This window comes from Anopheles ziemanni, chromosome X (genome assembly GCF_943734765.1).
Source record: "Anopheles ziemanni chromosome X, idAnoZiCoDA_A2_x.2, whole genome shotgun sequence".
Taxonomy (NCBI): domain Eukaryota; kingdom Metazoa; phylum Arthropoda; class Insecta; order Diptera; family Culicidae; genus Anopheles; species Anopheles ziemanni.
In genome coordinates this window covers 4267168-4289640 of record NC_080707.1, presented here as the reverse complement: position 1 = coordinate 4289640, position 22473 = coordinate 4267168, and the positions used below count along the sequence as shown (strand labels likewise).

The following is a 22473-nucleotide window of genomic DNA, read 5'->3' as shown; positions in this document are numbered from 1 at the left end:
GGCTTGCCCCGAGCAGGTTTTTTTAACGATGTGGCCACACGGGTTTATCCAATACCACAATACAAGGCGTTCCAGTTGCTAGGTCGCACAATACTCGATGGAATGTGGTGTGGTACGCGGTGTGTGTTGCCTGGAGCACGCGCTATCAAGGCCTTTGATCAAAGGCCCTAGCAACGTTGTCGTGGCGCCAGACAAAGATGGCGGATAATCTTGTGTTCACATCGTCTTGTTCGAAACGCTTTGAAGCCAGATTTGTTAGTTCTATGTACTAGTGTTTTTGGCTTCCTAAAATGTTATCAACTATGGAATTTACAGAGCTTTCTTAAACAAAATTATCATAGCAAACAAAATCAAAAATATCATCATAGCAAACAAAATTGCAAACTATTTTTAGAAAAAAAAACGGATATCTTTATTATACAGCTCGCACCATGCAAGCAGAAAATAGCTGGTATCTTGTGTAATAACTACATACCATACCATTTACCAATGTAAAACTCTATTTTGAGAACGCTTAATAATGTTTTTTTAAATTACAATTCCACAACGCAAGTAACTGCCAATTTGAAAGCGAAACCCCGCTAACGAGCTATATACGTTTTGCTGCAATGGCTTGTATGGCTCTTTTGGGTGTGCCCAAGCTGACAAGCTGTCACCGATCGTTTTGTGTTTATGAGTAAACCAAACCAGAGAAGCTGTAGCGCTTATTTACATTCCGTCGCCTCCGTTGTGTTTTACTACGGGCGGGTTATTACATTCCCAAAATTACATTCCGTCCCTAATCTGTGCGTGAAGTAGTGTACCGACGATGGATTATTCCAAACTAATTGCTTTTATTGTGCTTTTTGTTGGGCTGCTCAGCGAATGTAAGTACCACACCGAATGTACCCGCCCAAAGGGCGTAGCTTGCAATTGCACGCTCATACGCCCCACATCTTGTCCTTGCAGGCAGCGCTCACGAATGCTACGTTTGCTCGAACCAGACCGGAAATACGGACAAATGTTTGAACACGGTTAAAATATGCGAGCAAGGAGAGGACGCCTGCCTGACGGAAATTAGATGGGGCAGCACGCCATACTTTTCGCTCGGTGCCCAGAAGCAGTTCTACGTTTCGAAACGGTGCGCCAAGAAGGAGATTTGTCAACGCATTCGTACCAAACACATGCCGTACTGCACACATATTTGGTACGAAGACTGGACCTGCTCTGCCTGCTGTTTGGGCGATCGCTGCAACTATTACGTGATTGTGCGTGAACACCCGGTTTTCGGTTCACGGAGCCTGGCCGATGCTCAACTTATCAGGACCTAATGCTTTTCGTTCCATTTCAGAGCGCTGCACCCTCGATAACAATGTCAGCATTTCTTGCAGTTATCGCAACAGTTGGTTTGCTGACGCGCACCATTCTATGGAGCTGAAACGTATGAGCGTCTTGGAGTAGTTGATATCAGTAAAGGAGTACTGCGTGAAGAAGTGCGTGAAGAAGTGTGCCTACCACAGCCGTAGCTATGTAACGAGAGCCGAATAAGTGAATCTCTAGGAATTACAGTTTCTGTGCCGTCCTAATTTTGTCATCTACGAATCCGTCCAATTTTATCATAGACAACATCATGTAACATTGTTGAAATATACATTACATTGTAATCTTATAGCTTTTGAGTGCAAACTTTTTTTTCTATTAGTAGACATTGAATTGATTGAAAGTTGTGCGAAAGGATACAAAAAAAACTTATGAGGGAAAACACAAAATGTTGTTGGGACATGTAGCGGAATTTTTCGAATCTCAGGCTTATTGTTGAATGGACAAATTACCAGACACAAGTCCACCCAATGGAATAATCTTTCTGAAGTATATATTTCAACACTGCGGCTAGCTTTATTGTTGAATACTTCTTTCGACTTTTACATCTCTTTTAATGTATAAGAAATGCTACAATGTAAACAACACCACACCCTGTTATTGTAATTGGAAATGCAAGACCAAATGCATGTCTGAGCGGTCGTCTACGCAGCTAATGGATTTTAAATTGAGAGCACTCGTTTGGCTTATACCTGCTCATGTTCTTTCCTAGCTTGCTTATAACTGCTTATGACCTTCAGTAGCTCGCTGCATTTAATATATTAGATTAGATCTATACATTATAATTTAAAACAATAATTTAGGGTTTACCATTGACGCTTCGTAAATGTATTGAATTAAGCATGGTGTATTTTTACAAAAAAAGTGCACACTAGCACAAACAAGTCATACTAACATTCACAAGAATTTCAAAGAAATCTATTTTTATAAAATCAATTCAAATACACATTTGTAATACGAAAACGTGCCAGCGAAGTATGACGAACAGTATCAACCGGATGTGAAGTTTTAACATTCAACCGTTCGCGTATTCTTGGAACACAGGCAAGGAAGTATTCATATATCGCAGTGATGGATTCCTTTCTCAATAAGTAACACGTGCAATGACTGGCAGCAACTCAGGCCAATCAGATTACATGAAGAAGGCCTTGCTCGGTCGATGCTTTTTAATATATTGAAAGTGCTTGCATTTCTCAAACAGAAACAGCACGAATCCAAGGATAGCACAACGCTTACAGGAAGCAATTTATCAATCAAGCTTTAGCCAAAAATATAAAATCAAATATGCAAATATGAAAAGATTGTTAGGATGTATTTTAGATACGTCGCTATATGAATGACACCTTGAAAATGAAGCTGTGGACATTTTGAGGGTTCGAGGAACAATCGATTGATAAGCAATCTTAATACGAAAAACCCGGTTCGTCATCCGGTGTTGTACAGTATTGCTTAACGGTTGCCTCTACCAGACTTCTGCAATACAAGATAGCAGGCGTGCTCGTCTTGGCTTTGCTATCTCCAAGAACTTGATGGTTTTACGGCAGGGCATTAATCTCGCATCTTGTAGGAAAAGATAAGAAGCCCCTGGATCTATATTTGCTCGCGTTGTCTTGTCTGCTCTACATGTGCCGCTCGTAGCTCTGGTGAGGATGCTACCTACAAGATTCGACTCGCTTCTAACAAAACACAATTTACGAAATGTTCCTCTGCTGTCTTTCAGTTTGAGTTCCAAGTCGATGGTTTTCCTTTTAAAACTAATGCGATAGGATTGTGACCTTGCCTGTCCTACTTTGCTAGAGTGGTAACTTATCTTCCACCCGTTTCCCTGCCACTCCAACGGGTTGCTAAGCCATCAATCAAACCAGCTTGGTTTGTGAGACGCGACGGACATAATGAGGATTATCTAAAAAACAAAAAATAAAAAAAACAAATGATTATAAGTATCGTTTGATTAGGGTTGTTAAGTATGTTAAGACTAAAAATAAAATACACACACATACCGTTCGTCCACTTACTGCCCGTCTGCCGACGCTCTGCATAGACTTGGTTTATTTCGTTCTTCGTGACCTAGGCTAATTTATGAATAAATATTCTAAAGTAGATTACCTTGTCGTTAGAAGACCGCTGCGTATTAAACCACCGGTCCAATGTAAATGAGCACGCTAGAATCGTGATGAACGTGTTGGTGGAAGATTTTTCTGGTTCAGGTAGAAGCTGATAGGGAAAGACCAACAGCCAAGAGCTTTAAAATGCAGCTAAGCCGTGCTCTGGAAGGGGTTTTGATCATGCTGTGAGATCATCGACACACATGCGGCCTCTAGTTTTCGTCGCGTATTTCGTATTTCGATTTCGGCGCTACGGGTTGTGGTGGTCGCTCGTTTTCGTTTAGGCGGACCAAAACGGAAGATGCTAATTGCACGCAGACGGGTTAGTTTGCGGTGCTGCGAATTGCCGAAAACCCCGTTTTAGTTTGCACGGTCTGTGACCTCTGCGAGCCTTCCTCGAGAAGTATGCCTGCTGCCCCCGCTCCCCCCGCCAAAACGACAACTGACATCTACCAATAGGTCTGTAGGCGATGGAGAACATACAAAAACGAACGAAATTGGTCATCACGCAAGCGGGCGGGATTGCAAACGCTGCTGGGAAACCGGTACTTCTTTTCCCTTGTGGAATAAGCGTAGTATATTTCACCATTGTTAAAAGTATAATAAAATAATTTAGAAAAATAACATGTGGAACAAGGGGCATGTGGTGAGAGGTGAAGTATAGTGGTTGGTCGAAAATTTCGCCCGCGGTTGCCGCCTGCCAAACATTACACCCACCGTGTCAGCGCCGCCGGAGATGTGTGTTTCGATGTCACCCGTCAATCATTAGTCCTTCAGCACGAGCGGTAACACGACGAGCGGTGCATTGAACTTCGGGTTGTCCGAGTAGAGCGTCCAGGTGCGGCGAATGCAGTCGAAGATGCCGACGCACACCGTCTTGATGACATCCTTGGAGCCGTTCTCGCGGAACACCGTGTGCTCCTGGGCGCTCGTGTCGCCCAGCATCTTGATCACGTCGTGCACGGAGCGGGGCGTCTGGAAGCCGCCGAACGTCTTCATCCGCTCGACGGACGAGTCGATGATGAGCCCGGTCACTTCCGGCACCGGCAGCCGGAGGTACTTGTTCGCGTGCATGATGCACTCGCCCGGGCTGGCGGTGAAGATGTTCAGCTGCGACTGGTCTCCAGACATGGCCGGCCCCATTTCAGCGTTGTGGAATAGCCGGTCCCCTTCCTGCCTGCAGTAGTGAGATGAAGAAAAAGAGAAAGGTGAAAGTTGCTTCCACCTGCCACTCGGTATTCGACGCGTTCGGCGGAAACCTTACTTCAAGAACGTCATATTGACCGAACATCCGTCCGCCGCCCCAACACCATTGTCCCGCAGGATCTGTTGTGCCTGGATGAAGTTTTCCGCCGACAGCAGCGCCCTGGTAATGAAATGGCGCGCTACACAGAGAAGAAAAACAAGCGGATCTTGTTTGAGCAGCTTGTTCAGCAACCGATGCGCCGGTGCAAACTTACGCGTTTTACCACTGCAGAGCGTTTTCGCGCTGAGTGTGTTGATCGAGAAGACCAGCCCATGGTGGTTGTAGTTCATCGTGTAGCCGGGCAGATGGCCGGCGTAGCAAAGGGAGGTGAACCGCTCCTCGGTCACGTTGTACTTGCCCTGCGGGCTGTCGGAGATGATGTGCGCCGACACGAAGTAGTAATGGTTCAGCACCTCGGCCAGTGCGTCCTCCGTGTGGGCAAGGATTTCCTAATCAATATAGAACATACAATCCGATATCAATAACGCCCCTCGCGAGTGCTGGCACACGACAATACTAACGCAGTCGGGCTCGTTCACGCAGATGGTGGAACATCCGATCGGCTGGTTTATGGAGTTCTGACCCTCCGCCACCACCGGCAGAATATCATCGAGATGTAACAGGAACAGCTATCGATTTGATGTGGGAAAAAGAAGGTTACTTTGGCGTTTAGGCTATGGACAAACGTTTGAATCGTTTTGGGTAATCATATTTTAACACTAGAACTACCCGGTCAGTCATTTTGACTGTAACTTAAGCCCACTTAGTTAACCACTTAAAGGGCACGAATAAAAACTGCTTGTCGTTCCACATATTCAATGGAATATCCTGTCATAAATACTAACATTAAAAACTGAATTGTTTCCTTTAGATTCCACAAACTTTACTTAATATAAGTAAAGGTGTAGCATATTGTTCGAGAAACAACTATCAGTCATTTTGACTGGTCGCGTCCAAATCCTGGTAGTTCTAGTGTTAATCTATGACATCGCAACGGCTAATCCGCTGAACTTAAACCAGTCACCGAAGAGGTCGTCGGCGACCCTTTTGCAGCGGACAGGTTTAGCTTTAGGACGACAAGGTCACTCCGGAAGTACCAACGGGTTGCTGTGAGTTGCTGTCTGAAGGCGACTACGAAACCGATCGAAGGGCTTTTTAAAACAACGACAATGACCCGAGCACACGGGTGGGGCCCCCGTCTGGATTTACGGAAGCATGAGGCGAGGCGTGTGTTTCTTCGCCTGCAGCGCAAAAGGCATCATCATTTACGTAACTTCAAGCAACTTCCGTTAATAAGCTTATCACTAACAGGATTAGAAAAAGGTCCCTTTTGCACAGGAGTCAGCTTAATGCGATTATTGCTGGTGTAATGTTTATGTAATCAAACCACAACCGTTATTATGCGCGTTGAGAAATTTAAAGACATATTTAGTGCGGGTGAAGGAAAGTTTATCTCTTACCTTGTGGAACTCCACCTGCGCGCCATCGGCCGTACCCTCCAGCTCCCGCACGTACTGCGGGAACGATCGCTTCACGCTTTCCAACGTTGCGTTGTAAATTTTACCTGATGAGCAGATTGCAAGGAAGGATGCATTACATTAGGGGCCACGATAAGATACGATTGCCGTTGTGTCTCGAGTCTCTACTTACGGCCTTCCTCGGTATGGTACAGTGGCAGATAGCTGTTGTTCAGCGGTCCAGAGAGTTGTAGAAAATTTTTGATGATCGACCCAAAAGTACGACCCTACAGAAGAAATGGAAAAGAGAAGAACCATCCTTAGCCGCAGTTTCAGGTCTATTCTGCCTGACGGCCTATTTCCGCGTATTCTACATGATCGACCCGGAACAGGATGTGCTACTAAGAGGAGAGTCGGCGTCTCTTCTCGTGATCGGCCGCAGGTTCGCAGACGAGGCCAATCACATGAGGTTTTAGGTTCGGTGGTCTACCATTCAGCTCTCATCTGAATGTTTCGATGCACCAGAGGCGCCCCCGTACCTATGATGCGGGCTTGTAAGCAGCCGTCCGGAGCACTGAAGCATTTCAAGCTGGCGAACAGCCAGACAACATAGTGAATTGCCCTTCGCGGTGGTATTTAGCAACAATGTTACCAAGGTCCGACTAGCTACCAAGGTCGAATAGTTGCGTCTAGACTAGTACCAGCCTTCGGGTGATTAAAACGGTTATCTGCATTAACGACCTGTAGAGTACGTGACTCCCATAACTATTTCGCTAGCCTCCTAATGAAACCCATTTCGTCCGACTGTTGTCGTGGGTTAAGCTCTAAAAGATGCCGCATTTGAACAATGATTATCGCCAGTACGCTATCAACCAGCGTCATCGAACTCGCTTTTAAAAATCGGAAGATAGAGGATCATCCCATGTGGTTCGTTGGGAGTTCTAAGGGGTATTCCTACAAAAACCACACTAGGTGCATGTGCAGGACACTGATGGCAGTGACTACTTACCACGTCATAGCCGACGTCATAGTGGGTGCCTCTGGTGTACAGGATCGGGATGCTCTGCCGGCGCGGGATGTTGGTGATCGTCAGCTGCGACATGATGTTGCTTTGTGGTGATTGTTGTGGCTTGCTAACTCCTGTTGAGAGCTTTCCTCGCTGGCGCTGCAGTGCACTACACAGCACTGTTCAGAATGTGGATGGAGAATTGGATGTTCCTAGCTGGAGTTGATCGTGGAGCTCGTATTGGTTGTTCTCGTTGCACTCGGTTCACTTTCCCGCCTGATAAGTACAATGCTTGTCGTTCAAACAGTACGTGCTACACGTGCGAGGGCACCACAATCGAGCACCGATAAGACACAACTACGCAGAGTTCGGCACTGAGCCGCACACTAAACTGTCCAATGAAGCTCCGTCCGGACGATCGATAACGGCCTGAGTGTGGTAGACGAGCTGAAGACAAACTGGCGCCAAAAACGGGTTGCAACTAGAACGGTCGGCAATGGCAGGTCGTGGCGCACTGGTGCAGGCAGAAGTCAGCAACGAGAAATACACCGCGGCAGGACAAGAACGTTGTATTCCGCTCGCGACTCTCTTCAAGCGGTAACTGGTGGTCTAGTTATGCTTCCGTCCTGTTTATAAATATTCTACTCGCCTCGGCCATGCTGCTGCCCTGCCGACGCGCAGGCTTTGGTGTTGTAGGCATCGCTACCACCATCAACACCACAACCACGTCCACCACCACCACCACCACCGTCGCCGCCACCGTCATCATGAGCCCCATCGCGTACCTCGTGCGAACACACCTTCAGCCGCAGTCTCCGAAACTTCCACTGCCTGCCCCATCTGTTGACCCTCTTGCCGCGACAATCCAATTCCACGACATCGGCGACAGCGTCGTCAAACGCCAACCACGACGATGAAGCACCTCACGGACCGATCTTTACGTGTGTTTCTATTTTTTTTTCTTCCATCAGCATGCTCCATCTCACGTTGGTATCAACGACGACCTAACCGTGTGAGATTTACGGCCGACGATGTTTTAAATCGTCGGTCAAATTTGAACCTAATGACAGCTACATTTTAAAACTAGTTTAAGCTAAGTAAACAAAGTTTTGGAGATCTTAATAAGCATCCTTTAACCCGAGTCCATCTAAGCCAGGTTTTATGCGTTACTTATCTAAATTTTCGAGGTCAAATAGGTAACGGTTAATAATTATATTTTGAAATCGACAAACTGACCAGTAGTTTAAAAATATTGGATGTGTTTCGAGACTCCAAAAGTACAACCTGCGTTGACTATGACAAATGGAAAAGCGCGAAATGATTTTTGCTGAACTATGCAGTTTAAAAATATATAAAGTAAAGACAGCTGTTCGTTAACACCAGTCAAATATCATGTGTGAATATCACGGCTTTGAATTGCAATGAATTTGAAGTGAAGATTTGCATCCTTTTGAAAGTGAGTAACGAATGCATCCATCGTTTTGTGTGAAGCACACCCATAGTGCAGCGCGGTGTTTGCCGAGTGTTTCGGTTGGTGGTTCGGTAGCGGTAGCGAGCGCGCGGGATGGTGGGAAAATTAGTCACCTGAAGAAGACGAGGCAGACGGTGGACGGCCGGCAGGATTTCGTGGCTGCGGGCGGCGAAGTGGCGGGCGAAACACGGACGAAATGCATTTGGTTCTCTAATGCGTCCGCATAGTGGGATCTCCTTCGTGACGGATGGCGGAGGCGACGGACGACCAGGTGTGTCGTGTGTCCAGGCCAGTAAGCCTATTTGTTGCCGCTGTGGGCCACCACCACACGCTCATGCTGCTAGTGTGCACTAGGTCCTTCTCCGTCCCAGGCGCACCGGTCGATAAGGCCCCCAGATCCCCCTTCTCCTCGCCTGGCGATGCCGGCCGGATTGCGTGCCATGCTTTGCGCTCACTTCCCTGACCTTACGTAACGAGGCGGGTGGCACGGCATCGAACGGTAAGGGTAATCGGTTTTGGAAGTAGATTAAGAACAGGCCCCACGACCCGGCAAACGTGACGTCATGCAGCATGCCGCGCGGAAATAGGTTTGTGGAGCATGCATACATTTTCAAGCGGCGCTACCGACCGCCCGCCCGCCCGCCCGCCCGCCCGCCAACCAGCCGGCACATATTCGTATGTAAATGAGAAGAGCAGCAAACACCGGAGCGGCACCCTTGGGCAAATTATCGATTTTTTGATCGTCGATTAGAGGCTGCGGGTCTAAGGGCTTCGCGGGGAGGGGGGGGAGCATGGGGCACGACGAACAGCGGATGGCGGTAGGGGAGGTGTCCACGGTTTCGTGCGCTTGGGGTTGTAGGGTTCGATGTCGAAGAACTATCACGAACGCTTGTGACACGCGGGGCATCTGGTTTATCTCGGCCTATGCCACCGGGGCCGGCTATGTTCTAAGACAGGTGCAGGTCGGTTATGCTGGACCGCACCGCACCGGACCTCCACACACACACACGCACACCTTCTGGTGCACTGACATTGAGAGCTGCCTTTTCGGAGGTAAGACCGTGACCGGATCGGAACGAGTCGAACGAGGAAACGGCGGCCGGCGTACAGCGACCGACAAAACTATGGCCGCACACACGGGCTGGTTTGCTACGGTGAGATTGAAACCGTTTCGGTCGTTACTCACCCACTTCTGTGCGTACTTCAACAACTAGCTCGATGGAGCCAAATAATCGCAAAAGGTACTTACGCGATTAGGCTGGCGAGTCTGCTAGCAGATGTACTACCATAAACCTTTGGTCGTTGACCGGCTTAGCTTGGTGTGCCGTGTTATAAATGCTATCAGCTCTGGCAAACGGTCGTTTGGTCTTTTGGACACAGAAAGGGCAAACACCTAGGCGATGATAGAACCGTACTCAAAAAAAAAAAAAGAGATACAATTAAGCAGAAATACATTCGAACCCGGTGAAATGTAAATTCTGCAGTGGAAAAAAGGTTTAGAAAAAGGGTAAATCGTTTGTACAAATGTGACCTACAAATTGTGTTTGACCCCAAAACAACAATGTAAACTGAAGTCACCGAAAAATATGTGGCACAATTGTGTGCGAAAGGGGAAAAAGGATAAAAAAAATGTAATGGCGCCCTCATCACAACATTAGCCACATATTATTCTCTCTCTCTATGCGTTATCTAACGCAGCATTAAGGGTAAAATGTTCGCGATCTCAAGGTGCCTTTCTTAATCTTTCACCCGCTACCACAAGTAGAGACGTGCGTGTATATTTATTTGTTTATGTTATTTGATAAACGTGTTCCAAAACAAAAAAAAAAACAAACTTGTCCCACTTTGGGTTAGCTAACGGCCTGATAACTGATCCGTTTGTGGTTTAGTGCGAGATTCGAAGAAACGGCTTCGAAAAGGTCGCGCCGAAAGTACCGAAAAATCGGTCCAAGAAACATGAAACCCGCAAAGCAGGAAAGCGGAAGCGGTTGCTTCGTAATTGTGTTTATTTGTTGGGTCGTTAACGTTGTGCTAAGGTGCATTTAAAAATTTGTTAGACACAACTTTCGATACGCTGGTTGTTTTATTGGCTTCTTTTTTTTTGGGTTTTTGTTAGATGAGTTTCCAGAACCGAACAGCGAGCGGAACGGTGTGTCGAAAATTTTGACACTTCCTGTCCGGAGCATGAACCGCATCGAAGACCGCGTCGTCGCCGCCGCCGCCGAGCGTCGTCATGTATATCGTGTTTCCGCCTACGTGATTTACTGGTGCGCTTAAGCTACCCCCTACTACCCCCGCTTCTCCACCGCAGTATTTAAACTGAGCATTAACATTCGGACTTCTGCAGGTGTAAAATCTCGCTAAACCCACCCTCCCCCACCGCCGTCAGCAGCCAACCATCGTCCCAACCGCTTCCGGTTACACCACATCTCTCGCCCGCTCCAAAGCCCGTAAAAGCTCGTTTTGAGGGTAGGTTCGTTCGTGTCCCATCTGCGAGCATGACCTTTTTTTTTATTACTTCTTCTTGCCATGACCACAACACGACGACGGATCGATTCGTGCCCGATGCGTGTCGGGCTCCGTTCCGGCGAGCCATTTAAACTCCTTCTTCACGAGCGCCGTCGTTTAAGCGATTAACGCGGGGCTGCCCCACAATTTGAATAATAGCTTTCCGCGTTTCCTTCGTGCTTGGTGGGCTGGGAGTCGGCATATCCCGCGGGACTCCTGGCGACAAGCTTAACAAACCCCAACAACCGAGGGCACTATTACAGCGTGCACCATCGGTAAGATTATGGTCACGATCATGCAGCCGGGTGGGTGCTTAAGTAAATCAAATGCAAGAAATTATAAAAAAGAAAACAAAGAAACCGCAAATTTTCTACGATTAGTGCTAACCTTGAGCCTTTGCCTTCGAGCACAGGTTGCGCTAACTTTCCGGCAAAGCTGGAAGAATCGGGTCCCCGGACCGCCACCGGGTGTCCAGTCCCATGGTGGTCCCCTGTTTCCAACGCCATCAACAACACACATTCTGCATCGAATCAAGTGCGCTGGAATGTCCGCGTTCTGGCGCCTAACGACTTCTAGTTGTCCAAGTCCCGTCATTAAAACCAAACTGAAGTTCAAGTTTAAAAAATCCACTGACATCGAGTAAAAACAAAAACAAGCTATGTTGATTGATTGCATGTCGTTAAAAAGACACATGACATTGCAATCAAAAGGCGTACGTACGTTCAATTGACCTACTTCCCTTCCCCGCAGTGCGTAAGAGTTCCGACCGAACCGGCACATCCGGTAACCGCAAACACATGAACCACGCACCGGGTACGCACAAAACCGCGTACACGGTCGAAAACCGGTAAACTTAAGCACTTCATAAACTGCTTTTTTTTTTAAACCGCTAATGAACAGATTTTCGGATCTGTCCCTTTGCTCGCACATTAGCGTTCGTGTGTGTACGCACCACAACACGAGGTTCTGTTGTTGTGTGGGCCTCAATGTCGAGCCAACTGGTTACTAGCGGATTTTACGTATTTTGACAACCCGGGAACACGACCTAGGCAAATAGTGGACAGAAGCTAACATTCCACCCGCTGCAAGCCGAAGATGATCTCATCATCCCGACAGACACACGCAAGAAGTTTCCGCCTTGACGCAAGCAAGCAACAAGCAGGCAATGGGGACGTTTGGGGGATTGCAAACGTGTTTAATTGCCTAAGGTTTTGCAGGCGGATGGATATTGTTTTTCGGTGTTTTGACCATCCGGACCGTCTGTCGGTGGAAAAAATACCATAAACAGCGCGGACGATGGGAACCAGTCGAAGCGGACTTCTAAACGGGTTTTGCCGGGCGCGACTTCCTCTCCGAAAAGTTCTTTTTGCCTGCGAACGGCGAATAAATCGCCCGCAGGCGATGCAGCGATGCGGATGTCCTCTAGCGTCTTCCTCAAACGACGGTTATAATTAGCGACAGATACAGACGACAATCTAGTCTTCAGTCTGGAATGACGACGCTGCTAGAAAATGAGAGGGTCTTCCAAGGCACATTATTTCATAAACACCGTATTCTCGCTTAAATAAAATTTTTTAGTTTGCTTCGAAAATATGGACTGGACAATAAATACGGTAATAAAATTCACAGTAAGTTGTTTTTGCCAGTTCCGATTATTGAAAATCCTTTCGTTCGTGGTTTGTTTTCAATGAGAAACATTAGTACAAGAGAATTCACTTTTAAGAGTTTTAGAGACACCAAGGATTGAAAACACATGAGGCAAATTTTGAAACATTTTTAAATCGTCGGAATTCGATAGCTCAATGTAACTGATTTTTAAATTAACTTTAACTTTAAATTTTAAATAAGATGAAAGGGATGAGGTGGAAAGTTTTCAGTGCTCCGACTGTGCAACTAGAGGAGAGTAATAAATTGACATTTTTAAACCCTTATTGGATTTAAATGATAGCAGTTTATTATTGGACGGAATAATTTATGTGTGTTTTAAAAATAGTGAAATTTTTAAAATATCTGAGTGGTGTGAAATTACGGTTATTGGAATTCGGAATCGGAAAGCGGGAAAGTTTGCTTTACCAAAGACAAGTCTGTATGTTTGAAAAAGAAAACGTGGCCTTCAACGATCAAAGATGCAACAGAGCATCACTAATGTTGGTTAACAAGAACGATATCGGAGAAGATTTGGTACGGGATTACAGGAAAGAAGATAAAAGAATTTTCCCAAGTATATAAATGATATATTTTGTAAATTCAAGCGTTTTTGAATTCTAAACAAGCAAAGTTTCCGGAAACAAAATAAATTTGAAACAGAATAAGCGGATTGATTGAAAAAATTAAACATGCGAACCTCCTTTCTTCCTCTCTCTCTCTCTCTCTCTCTCTCTCTCTCTCTCTCTTTCGCTCTCTTTCTTTCTTTCTCTGATATATTTTGCAAATTCAAGCGTTTTTGAATTCTACACAAGCAAAGTTTCTGGAAACAAAACAAATTTGAAACATTATAAGCGGATTGATTGAAAAAATTAAACATGCGGACCTCCTTTCTTTCTCCTCTCTCTCTCTCTGCTCCTCCCTTCTCTCTACCTATTACTTACTTACTCTCCAGCAATAAAACTAAATTTAAAGTAACGTTACTCCTCAGTGTGTTGCAGATGAGGAGGATCAAGTTTTGTTTGCCTCTCCTGGTTTCGTGTGTGTCAAGTTATTCTATTCGCGTTACTTAGACCCTCGTTTCTTATGAATATCGTTTCGACCGCCTCGTTTTCCGCCTCGTTGGTCGGCCGCCGTTGATCTTCTGAACTGTCTTGTCATAGGGCGCCCGTCTACAACCGGCGGGTTGCGCGCAACTTCAATTTTCTCGCGCTGGTTTCGGTTTGCCCTGGGTTGTCGCCTTCCGCAAGCTTGCTGCAGAATAAGTCAGAGAGAATCATTAGTTTGAAGCGAATTTTAAAGGCCTACACAGTACACACTCCGTTTCCTCGAATCCGCCATGAATGGTGGCTGAGAGTTGCATTTCTCAAAACACTGGCCCATGGTGACTTGGAGGGTGAAAGATGAACTCGTATGCATTGCGTTACTGTTAAACGTGACCAACAATAACGACAAGGACTCAACGCGTGTAGTCACTTAAGATTGTTGCTCACGTACAACGGTAAATTGTGTAAAAAGTGGCATGCATGCGTGTTACCTGACGCATAATGTAAAACATTTTTTTCAATCATGAACACATATACTAACTAATACTATTGACTTACATAACACGAACACAATAATTGGTTAGCAAAGTTCAACATGCACATAAACATAAATTTTAACAACTGAAACATTTCTCAATGCGATTGTACAAGTGAAACCGGATTCGAGATAAGTGTTTCAGTAAATATGAAGATTGGTTGCGACTGAGATACAAATCCACGTCACCTATGTTCTAATCGGTATACACTCTCCAAAAGAAGCCCACATATGTATGATGTAACATGCTGATGTTTTATTTTTTTCCCGCCAGGCCGCCTATACTAATATATAAATATTATAAATCTATAATAAATATCAAACAATGCAATGAAAAATATGAGTTTTAGACAAGTAATGTAACATCAATTGCGATAAAATACACTACAACATGTGCACAAAGGTGTAACTAACTGTAAGGTGAAACGATGCGGATGACTACGATAAGCGCATATGGCGAACATGCGAAAACTTAACAACAGTTGCCTTAGGCGCCAGTGGATATACTTACACCAGTGGGTTTGGCTGCGAGAGTCCCCCAAATTGAAACACTGGCGTACCGCGGTCCTAGGGGGATATATAACAATTTACTTTGTTTTGTTTTTCGATGCAACGGTGGTTAACCTTTCCACCTCTCTGGACTCTAGCTACACAAGCGGTGGCAACATTTTCGGTCGGAATTAAACATTTACGGGACATTCGTGGGTGGAAACTTTTAGTTGTAAGCATATGCCGGGGGGTGTAAGTGTGCGCACGTGTGTAGATGTAGGTGGCGGGAAAAAAAATAATTCCATCGGAATAGGTTGTTAGTCAGCTGTTCTTCTTGGCGTTGGCATTTTGGTCATGGAACATAAAACCGTTTGGTTTTCCAGCCTTTTTACATTGTTTTTAAACAAGCACAATTGGGATGGTTCGGGAACCAGGATAGAAATAGTTCTGGTGGTGCATTATTGATGGCTCATCCTTTTTCTTAACAGTAAACATAACATAACATATGACATGCTATTTGGATGGTTAATGGTTGAATAATTCAACAAAACAAACGATAACATCGTAACATATCGGCAAGAGAAATTTTTACACCAACGATTGTAACATATGATATCGTTCTTCTTCTTCTTCTTTCGGTATGCGAGTGGGGGTATATCCTCCTACGCTAAGTCGAACAATTGTAATCAGAGGCGTACCGACTCTGTCCGAACTCCTAACAAGGGGCTCGTCCTTTAGGACCGGCTATAATAGCCAACATCATAATATCATTAACTTGCCATACGAGGGATACCATCGAGCAGTCTGACATGAACTCACTTGGCTTATCGTTTGTTCTACAGCCGCCGATAAACAAACAATCGTCTTCGCTGCATATATACGCTTATGTGACAAGAACACGAAAGCTAACCTAGCCGGTGTGATGTGCCGATAACCTAATATGCTCAAAAATAAACATTTCTGGATTTCTGGAAAGTAAGCATGCGACACAAATCATCGATTGACTTTGGGAGGATTGTTGTGAGCCATGGTACTAATTGGTGTTATCAACGTAATTCACAGGTATGCATGGTAAGTTAACTGTCCTCAACGTTCAAAGGATCTGTTAGCATCAACATTGAGCTCATCGATATTTCAATTATTACAACAATCACTGTTGCTCATCGATCAGCTTATAGCTCTCGATCGAAGCTGATAAGCTATCGGGGCATATTGATCCGCCGGATTTTGAGTAAGATAAAGATGGAAGTGAGAGAAAGAGAAGCTAGAAGTGAAGCTTTCTTCGGTGGTGCGCGGAGAAAGGCTTTCTTTTGAACTGTACCACCGCCGAGGAAGGACTGCATAAATGTTAAAACTGGTGTAAAAGGTTTCAAGGTTTATGTCCTAAATAAAAATTTAAAAGTTATTAAGCGGTTAAGTAAGACTTAGTTTTTTAACGATCACATCATCACATAAACACAAATTCGGCATCAATTGTACGGTATTAGTGACAGCATGGTAGCAGAAAAATGTTTAAGTTCTTGAGTCTCCCCTGCTGGATCAAAGTTTGTGAGCTAACGATTCATCAAATGATCAAGTTTGCAAGAGAGAGAAAGTCACGCAGCGAAGACAACACTAACTACGAGGGGCAGAGACATGGTTAATTGCGGAAAAATCACGCAAGCGTTAGGAAAAGCGCCCCTTCCAAGGAACGTACACTACTTACGCTTGGCGCGCGTGCAGCTGTGCTCTCCATTGGGGCGGGTGCGGAAAAGTTGAAGTTCGGTACCGTCGAGGCGGAGAACGAAAATGGTTTCGGGGCTGCATCGGCTTGGTTCACTCCGGAATGGTTACCGTTGTTGCTGCTTCCGATCTAAAAGAAAACAAACCAAATTAATAATTTGAACGGAGAAGGAAAGAGGTCTAAATAAAAAAAAACTCGAAGTACTTACCGCCTCGCTTAAAGGCCGTTTTGTCCGCTGGATGTTGTTTTGGCTGGGCCCACATGCGTCGTCCGACTGCGTGGCAGTAATGTGAGGGGTACTAAACAAATTGCCGCCACTCACCGCTGTGGGTGGGGCGGAAGGAACTTGTGATGGCGTCTGAGTCTCGAAAGTGGAAGACGTTCCTCCGCTACCAAATGTAAACAGAGTCCCGCGGCTCCCGGTACCATTCGTGCTAGTGCCAATCGAGGGAGGCACCACTACCGATGCAAACAAACCAACCGGGGGACTACCTTTCTTAGCAGGTAAAGCAGGCTCTGTTGTACTGGCTCCACTTGAAACCGACGTTGCCGGCGTCGAATTCGTGACAACAACCTCGCAGACGCTGTCCGTGTCATCTTCCGAGTCATCACTGATGGTAATGACTTCGGCCGGTTTGATCGCGGCAGCAGCAGTTGCATTTGCCGCGGCACGTACTCGCTTTGCGACCGGTTCTGGCTGCTGCCGCTGTGCCGGGCCATTGCTGCGAGAGACTGCGGACTGTGCTGGTCTAGCAAAAGCCATTGCGCCGCCAGCATTCCGGACGGCTGATCCGATGTCACGGCCGCTGTGATTGTTGTTGGTACCTGCTGGCAGCGGTACTTGGCCAAAGTTGACTTTCACAGCACTGTTGCTTGGTGCAGCCGATTTGGGAGTCGGTTTCTTACTCTCGCATGCCACACATTTCGCGACATCCTGCTCGTTTGGAACCATGCAAACGTCACACGTCCATTTATTGGCATTCACGGCCTTAAGCTGCTGGAAGCTTGGTGGTGCCGACGTTTTGGGAGCTGGTTTCTTACTCTCGCATGCGACGCATTTCACGACATCCTGCTCGTTTGGAACCATGCAAACTTCACACGTCCATTTATTTGCATTCACGGCCTTAAGCTGCTGGAAGCTTGGCGGTGCTGTCGATTTGGGAGCTGGTTTCTTACTCTCGCATGCCACACATTTCGCGACATCCTGTTCGTTCGGAACCATGCAAACGTCACACGTCCATTTATTGGCGTTCACGGCCTTAAGCTGCTGGAAGCTTGGCGGTGCCGTCGGTTTTGGAGCCGGTTTCTTACTCTCGCATGCGACGCATTTCACGACATCCTGCTCGTTTGGAACCATGCAAACGTCACACGTCCATTTGTTGGCGTTCACGGCCTTAAGCTGCTGGAAGCTTGGCGGTGCCGCCGTTTTGGGAGCCGGTTTCTTACTCTCGCATGCGACGCATTTCACGACATCCTGCTCGTTTGGAACCATGCAAACGTCACACGTCCATTTGTTGGCGTTCACGGCCTTAAGCTGCTGGAAGCTTGGCGGTGCCGTCGATTTGGGAGCTGGTTTCTTACTCTCGCATGCGACGCATTTCACGACATCCTGCTCGTTTGGAACCATGCAAACGTCACACGTCCATTTATTGGCGTTCACGGCCTTAAGCTGCTGGAAGCTTGGCGGTGCCGTCGATTTGGGAGCTGGTTTCTTACTCTCGCATGCGACGCATTTCACGACATCCTGCTCGTTTGGAACCATGCAAACGTCACACGTCCATTTATTGGCGTTCACGGCCTTAAGCTGCTGGAAGCTTGGCGGTGCCGCCGTTTTGGGAGCTGGCTTCTTACTCTCGCATGCGACACATTTCGCGAGATCTTCCTCGTTTGGAACCATGCAAACATCGCAGATCCATTTGTTGGCATTCACAGCTTTCAGCTGCTGGAAGCTTGGCGGTGCTGCCGCCGCTACACTCTTACTTGGTGTCGCCGACTTCGAACTCTTGCACGCGAAACATTTTGCAAGGTGCTGTTCATTTAGAACCTTGCAAACATCACAGGTCCATTTATTTGCATTGACAGCCTTCAGCTGCTGGAAGCTTGCTTTCGCCGTTTCCGATCCGCCGGAACTCCTTTCATTCAGCAATTGCGGCAAGACAAAACTAAATCGCTTGCGTGAGATAGCACTCGGATTGGAGATCATGGAACCGATAATGTTAGTTGCACTGAACACGAATGGTTTTTCTCTGCCTTCGCTGCGACGCGCATTAGCTCCCGTATCGTTGGGTGGATGTGGGAGGGTGGTAACTGGTGGCGGCCGTGGTCGCACTGGAGACGATCGGGATGACTGAGTCGACGGCTCGCGTCGGACAATGGATCGTGCATCCGTTGAGGACGATGATGTGTAAGGCAAATTCAAGTCGAACTTCGGGAACGCTGCCATCTCGGGTAGCTTGACATTCGGCAGCTCTAGCGGAACGGCCGGGCTGTACATCTCACGGTCTTTGGCGGACAGTTCGCCGCGGGCGCGATTTAATTTAGGTTTCATTTTGGTTGTTTGTTTCGAGTCGAGCGATTGCATCGTCTCGTGCGGCTGATGCTGTTGCTGGGCGGGTGGCGTGTACTTAATGGGTTGATGGGTGATGGTGTTCGGGGGGTCGCTAACCGTCGCTTCCTGAACGTGTTGCTTGAGGGCCATCATCTCCACTACGCGAGGCACCACCAACTCTTTCATGGGAATTAACTGGGCCTGTTTTCGACGCTGCAACTCCTCCTTGGTGGTACACGGCATCTGCATACGGATCGGAGTGCCGATTTGTTGGTACGGGTTACGCAGTTGCTCCCTCAGTTCCTTGTTTTCTAGCATATATTTATTTGCTTCGCGCCTTTGCGACGCGCCCAGCGGATTGGAATATGTTTTCAAAATGTTTTGAATCCACTGCGTGTCGCTGGGGGTTTCTTTTCTTTCCGTCGTGGGAACCCGTTTCGTCAAGAGTTGTGCCCGACGTTCGAGTTGTCGGGCGTAATTGAGTGGCGCAGCAGATGCGCCACCGTAACGCGTGACCCCGTCGTAAAAGGGAGACGCCAAGGGGGACCGCGTCGTGGTCTCGCTACGGAGCGATGACATGTTGCCGTAGACGGACGGATTAAATGCAGGACGCTCGTACGTAGTCGCGGCGAACAGGCTTTTCCTGCGGTCGAGGTGCGATGAAAAATTTAAAATGTCCCCACCCTGACTGCGGTGCCTGGCCTGCTGGCGCTGGTTGTAAATTCGATTTCCCAGAAAGGTGCTATAGCGACGGGCAGGGTCATCATTCACCTTTGCTGTGGCCGCGTATATTTGCCGAATCCCGGATGGTACTTTCAGTTGTTGTTGCTTACTTGTGCTGCGGTCAGTTGTCACGCTGTCACCTTCGTCTTGCAGTTGTGACTGACTATTGACCGATCGAATGGTACTCGCAACGCTATCAGCTCTCGAATCTCGTTCAATTGAAGAAACCGGCGTCGACTCGGATGGCACAAACGCTGGCGACTTGCGGGCTACGATGCCTACAGAATCTCCGCTGTCTTGACGGGGTTCGGCATCCGCCTTACGTACCAATTTTTGCTGGACATGTGGCGTAACACCTCTGCCCGCTAATTTGCGGGACGCTAGCCGTCGCTGGATTTCGCGTTGTGATGTGCGTTGTTGGAATCGATTCGGCGTCGCTGAGCGCACATTCCGATTTACTGAATCAGTGGCAACTGTCTGTGTAGCAACGGTTTGTGTAGTAACGGATTCGGTAGGAACGTTGAGTCGAGCTCGTTTACGCACCATCTGCTCATAACGGTCGTCGATGATAAGTGACGGACTCTGCAAATGAAGAGGAATAGATTAATGAAGTGTCGGAAAGTCGTTAAACATAAAGAAACTACATGTAATGTTTATTTTATCGCCGATTCGGTCAAGCCAACAGTTAACATTAAACGTATTTACCTCCTTACTTACCAAACCACACTACGTAGGTTTGGTTAGGTCTGCAACAATAGAACCGATACCGATGAGAGAATTACCCCAATAACTCAAACAAGCTATTCCTGATACTGATATCGAACATTGCCCAAAAATGCAACTCGCCCATTCTATCCCAAAGCAAAGAAAACGACAGGGTGTAGGATCAATAGTAGTTTTGCTTTATACATTGCTTGACCAACCCTGCACCATCAATCAACCCAATTGATGATACAATCGGAACTAATCACAAGCACCAATCGAAGCTTCTGCAACATTTATAACTATAAACATCAACTAACCAACAGTTACAATTATACAACTGATTCGACTATTGTGATACAGACGGTGTAATAACCTCACTTTTCAACTAGCTGTTTAACTTACCATAGCAGGCGAATGTTTCCTTTTCCTCTGCCCAATGGTACTGAAACTGTCCGCGTTGGTTAATTGGCGAGGTTGCTTGTGGATTGATGCTGTTGCTGCTGGGGGACTTCGCGAAAAGATTGTTGATAGGATGTTCGATACTTTCGTACATACTTTCCCAACAAACGACTGAAATTAAATCAATGGAACAGATAAAACACGTCAGGCGGATATAACGAACCCTGCGAGTAACCAGTTGGATTGACTGTAGAGGTTAAGATTTTCTCCATGCATCGCCCTTCTAGTCTTTTTGAAGGGAACTACGCATCGCCGCAACTGGCCAACAAACTTTTGTGCCTTTTGTTGAGCAAAAATGGTTTGAATATAGCGTACAGGTTTGTCGTATGCGCAATAATAAGTTATAGAAATATACTTTTCTTACGGTGTTCAGATTGCTCGAAGTAGACGCACTCACGTCAGCTAATCCCGGGGTCGGAACAGCTTCGGTTTCCTCGTCCGCTGGCTCTATCAAGTCTTGATTTTCATCGCCGGATGCACTTGAATCACTATCCTGCGACATTTTGCATCGGATTCAACTTACTTTAGCCTAAAGAACGCAAAATTTACTGGTAAATTAACCAGTTCGCTTTCTTATATCACGCGCTGACACACTCGAAACGCTCGGTACCTGAAAAATGGCGGCGAATTGCAGAATGCTTCAAACTTCAGTCTGTGCAGTTGTGTGAGAATTCTGCGAATAGCGGCCAGGGCTGTACTTAACGCTATACCTGTCAAACGAATTTATCTATTTTCGAAATGTACAATTTTTATAAAACATCAATTATAACGGAATCTCGTACCACTGAAAGTAAACTAAGTTAATGATCAAAGTTTCATTTGGTTTATCAATGTATTCAAATAGTTCGTAAACTCGAGGCCGAGACGACAAGTTTTGAAATCTTCTACTGTGGCCTTATAAACACACATTCTTGCCTTCCATTACGAAGATTTCGTTGAGTAAAATGTAATATCCACATTTATAAGCCGATTGCGGTACCAATCTCTGGTTTATTTGTAATATACTTCATCAGTAATGGGATAATTAGATTAACAGATTTTGGATAAGCAAAAAATCATTAACTGGCTATTAAACAAACCATGACAATTTTTGTCCCCAAAGAGTGATACACACAATTACGTTCAATAACACATTTTACCTATAATGAAGATATTGAATTGAGAATGTGAAGGAACAGAATTCCAATAATATCAATTCAATCGATCAACTTTCTGATCCAATCGTTAGGTTCGAAAAAGTAATGTTCGAATAAATTCAAACTGCATATGAGTCATCAAACCAAGGTTGGTACGCGAAATATGTGTATACCTTGCGCCACTCGACGCAGAAGAACTTGACAGCTTGACAGTGGCAGAAAGATACGTGCGATTTTGATCAGCGTCCGGGTGGGCAACTTGTTTACGTTTTCCGATAGTATTTTCAATAGATCTAGTCAAGAAAAAGTGATA

At 46.2% G+C, this 22473-nt stretch overlaps 3 protein-coding genes across 3 annotated transcripts; 1 reads left to right on the top strand and 2 right to left on the bottom strand.

The window, feature by feature from the left end:
* The first annotated feature begins 681 nt into the window (after nt 1–681).
* LOC131290898 (uncharacterized) lies at nt 682–1643 on the top strand. Its single transcript, XM_058320084.1, has 3 exons — nt 682–866; nt 949–1247; nt 1331–1643. The coding sequence occupies exons 1-3, from the start codon at nt 809–811 to the stop codon at nt 1415–1417; spliced, it is 444 nt and encodes a 147-aa protein (XP_058176067.1). The 5' UTR covers nt 682–808; the 3' UTR covers nt 1418–1643.
* A 2397-nt stretch (nt 1644–4040) lies between these two features.
* Nucleotides 4041–7598, bottom strand: LOC131291403 (beta-alanyl-dopamine/carcinine hydrolase). Its single transcript, XM_058320610.1, is given in 7 exon segments — nt 4041–4633; nt 4724–4849; nt 4925–5159; nt 5232–5339; nt 6171–6274; nt 6361–6454; nt 7177–7598. Coding segments are annotated over 7 exon segments (1164 nt in total). The 5' UTR covers nt 7270–7598; the 3' UTR covers nt 4041–4229.
* Nucleotides 7599–13931: 6333 nt separating this feature from the next.
* On the bottom strand, nt 13932–21586 carry LOC131290591 (nuclear pore complex protein Nup153). Its single transcript, XM_058319750.1, has 6 exons — nt 21389–21586; nt 20968–21135; nt 16798–20442; nt 16572–16718; nt 14889–14944; nt 13932–14050 (listed from the first exon to the last, which is right to left on the bottom strand). The coding sequence occupies exons 1-6, from the start codon at nt 21524–21526 to the stop codon at nt 13969–13971; spliced, it is 4236 nt and encodes a 1411-aa protein (XP_058175733.1). The 5' UTR covers nt 21527–21586; the 3' UTR covers nt 13932–13968.
* Nucleotides 21587–22473: the final 887 nt, after the last annotated feature.

What these genes read in the sequence shown, in the direction of transcription:
- LOC131290591 (XM_058319750.1), bottom strand. Translation starts at nt 21,526, where the DNA reads ATGTCGCAGGATAGTGATTCAAGTGCATCCGGCGATGAAAATCAAGAC. An exon ending in GGAAACATTCGCCTGCTATG is followed by an intron (nt 20,443 to 20,967) that starts GTAAGTTAAACA and finishes CTTCATTTGCAG; the next exon opens with AGTCCGTCACTTATCATCGA. An exon ending in CAGCTGCACGCGCGCCAAGC is followed by an intron (nt 14,945 to 16,571) that starts GTAAGTAGTGTA and finishes ATATCCCCCTAG; the next exon opens with GACCGCGGTACGCCAGTGTT.
- LOC131290898 (XM_058320084.1), top strand. Translation starts at nt 809, where the DNA reads ATGGATTATTCCAAACTAATTGCTTTTATTGTGCTTTTTGTTGGGCTG. An exon ending in TGTTGGGCTGCTCAGCGAAT is followed by an intron (nt 867 to 948) that starts GTAAGTACCACA and finishes TTGTCCTTGCAG; the next exon opens with GCAGCGCTCACGAATGCTAC. An exon ending in GCTGCAACTATTACGTGATT is followed by an intron (nt 1,248 to 1,330) that starts GTGCGTGAACAC and finishes GTTCCATTTCAG; the next exon opens with AGCGCTGCACCCTCGATAAC.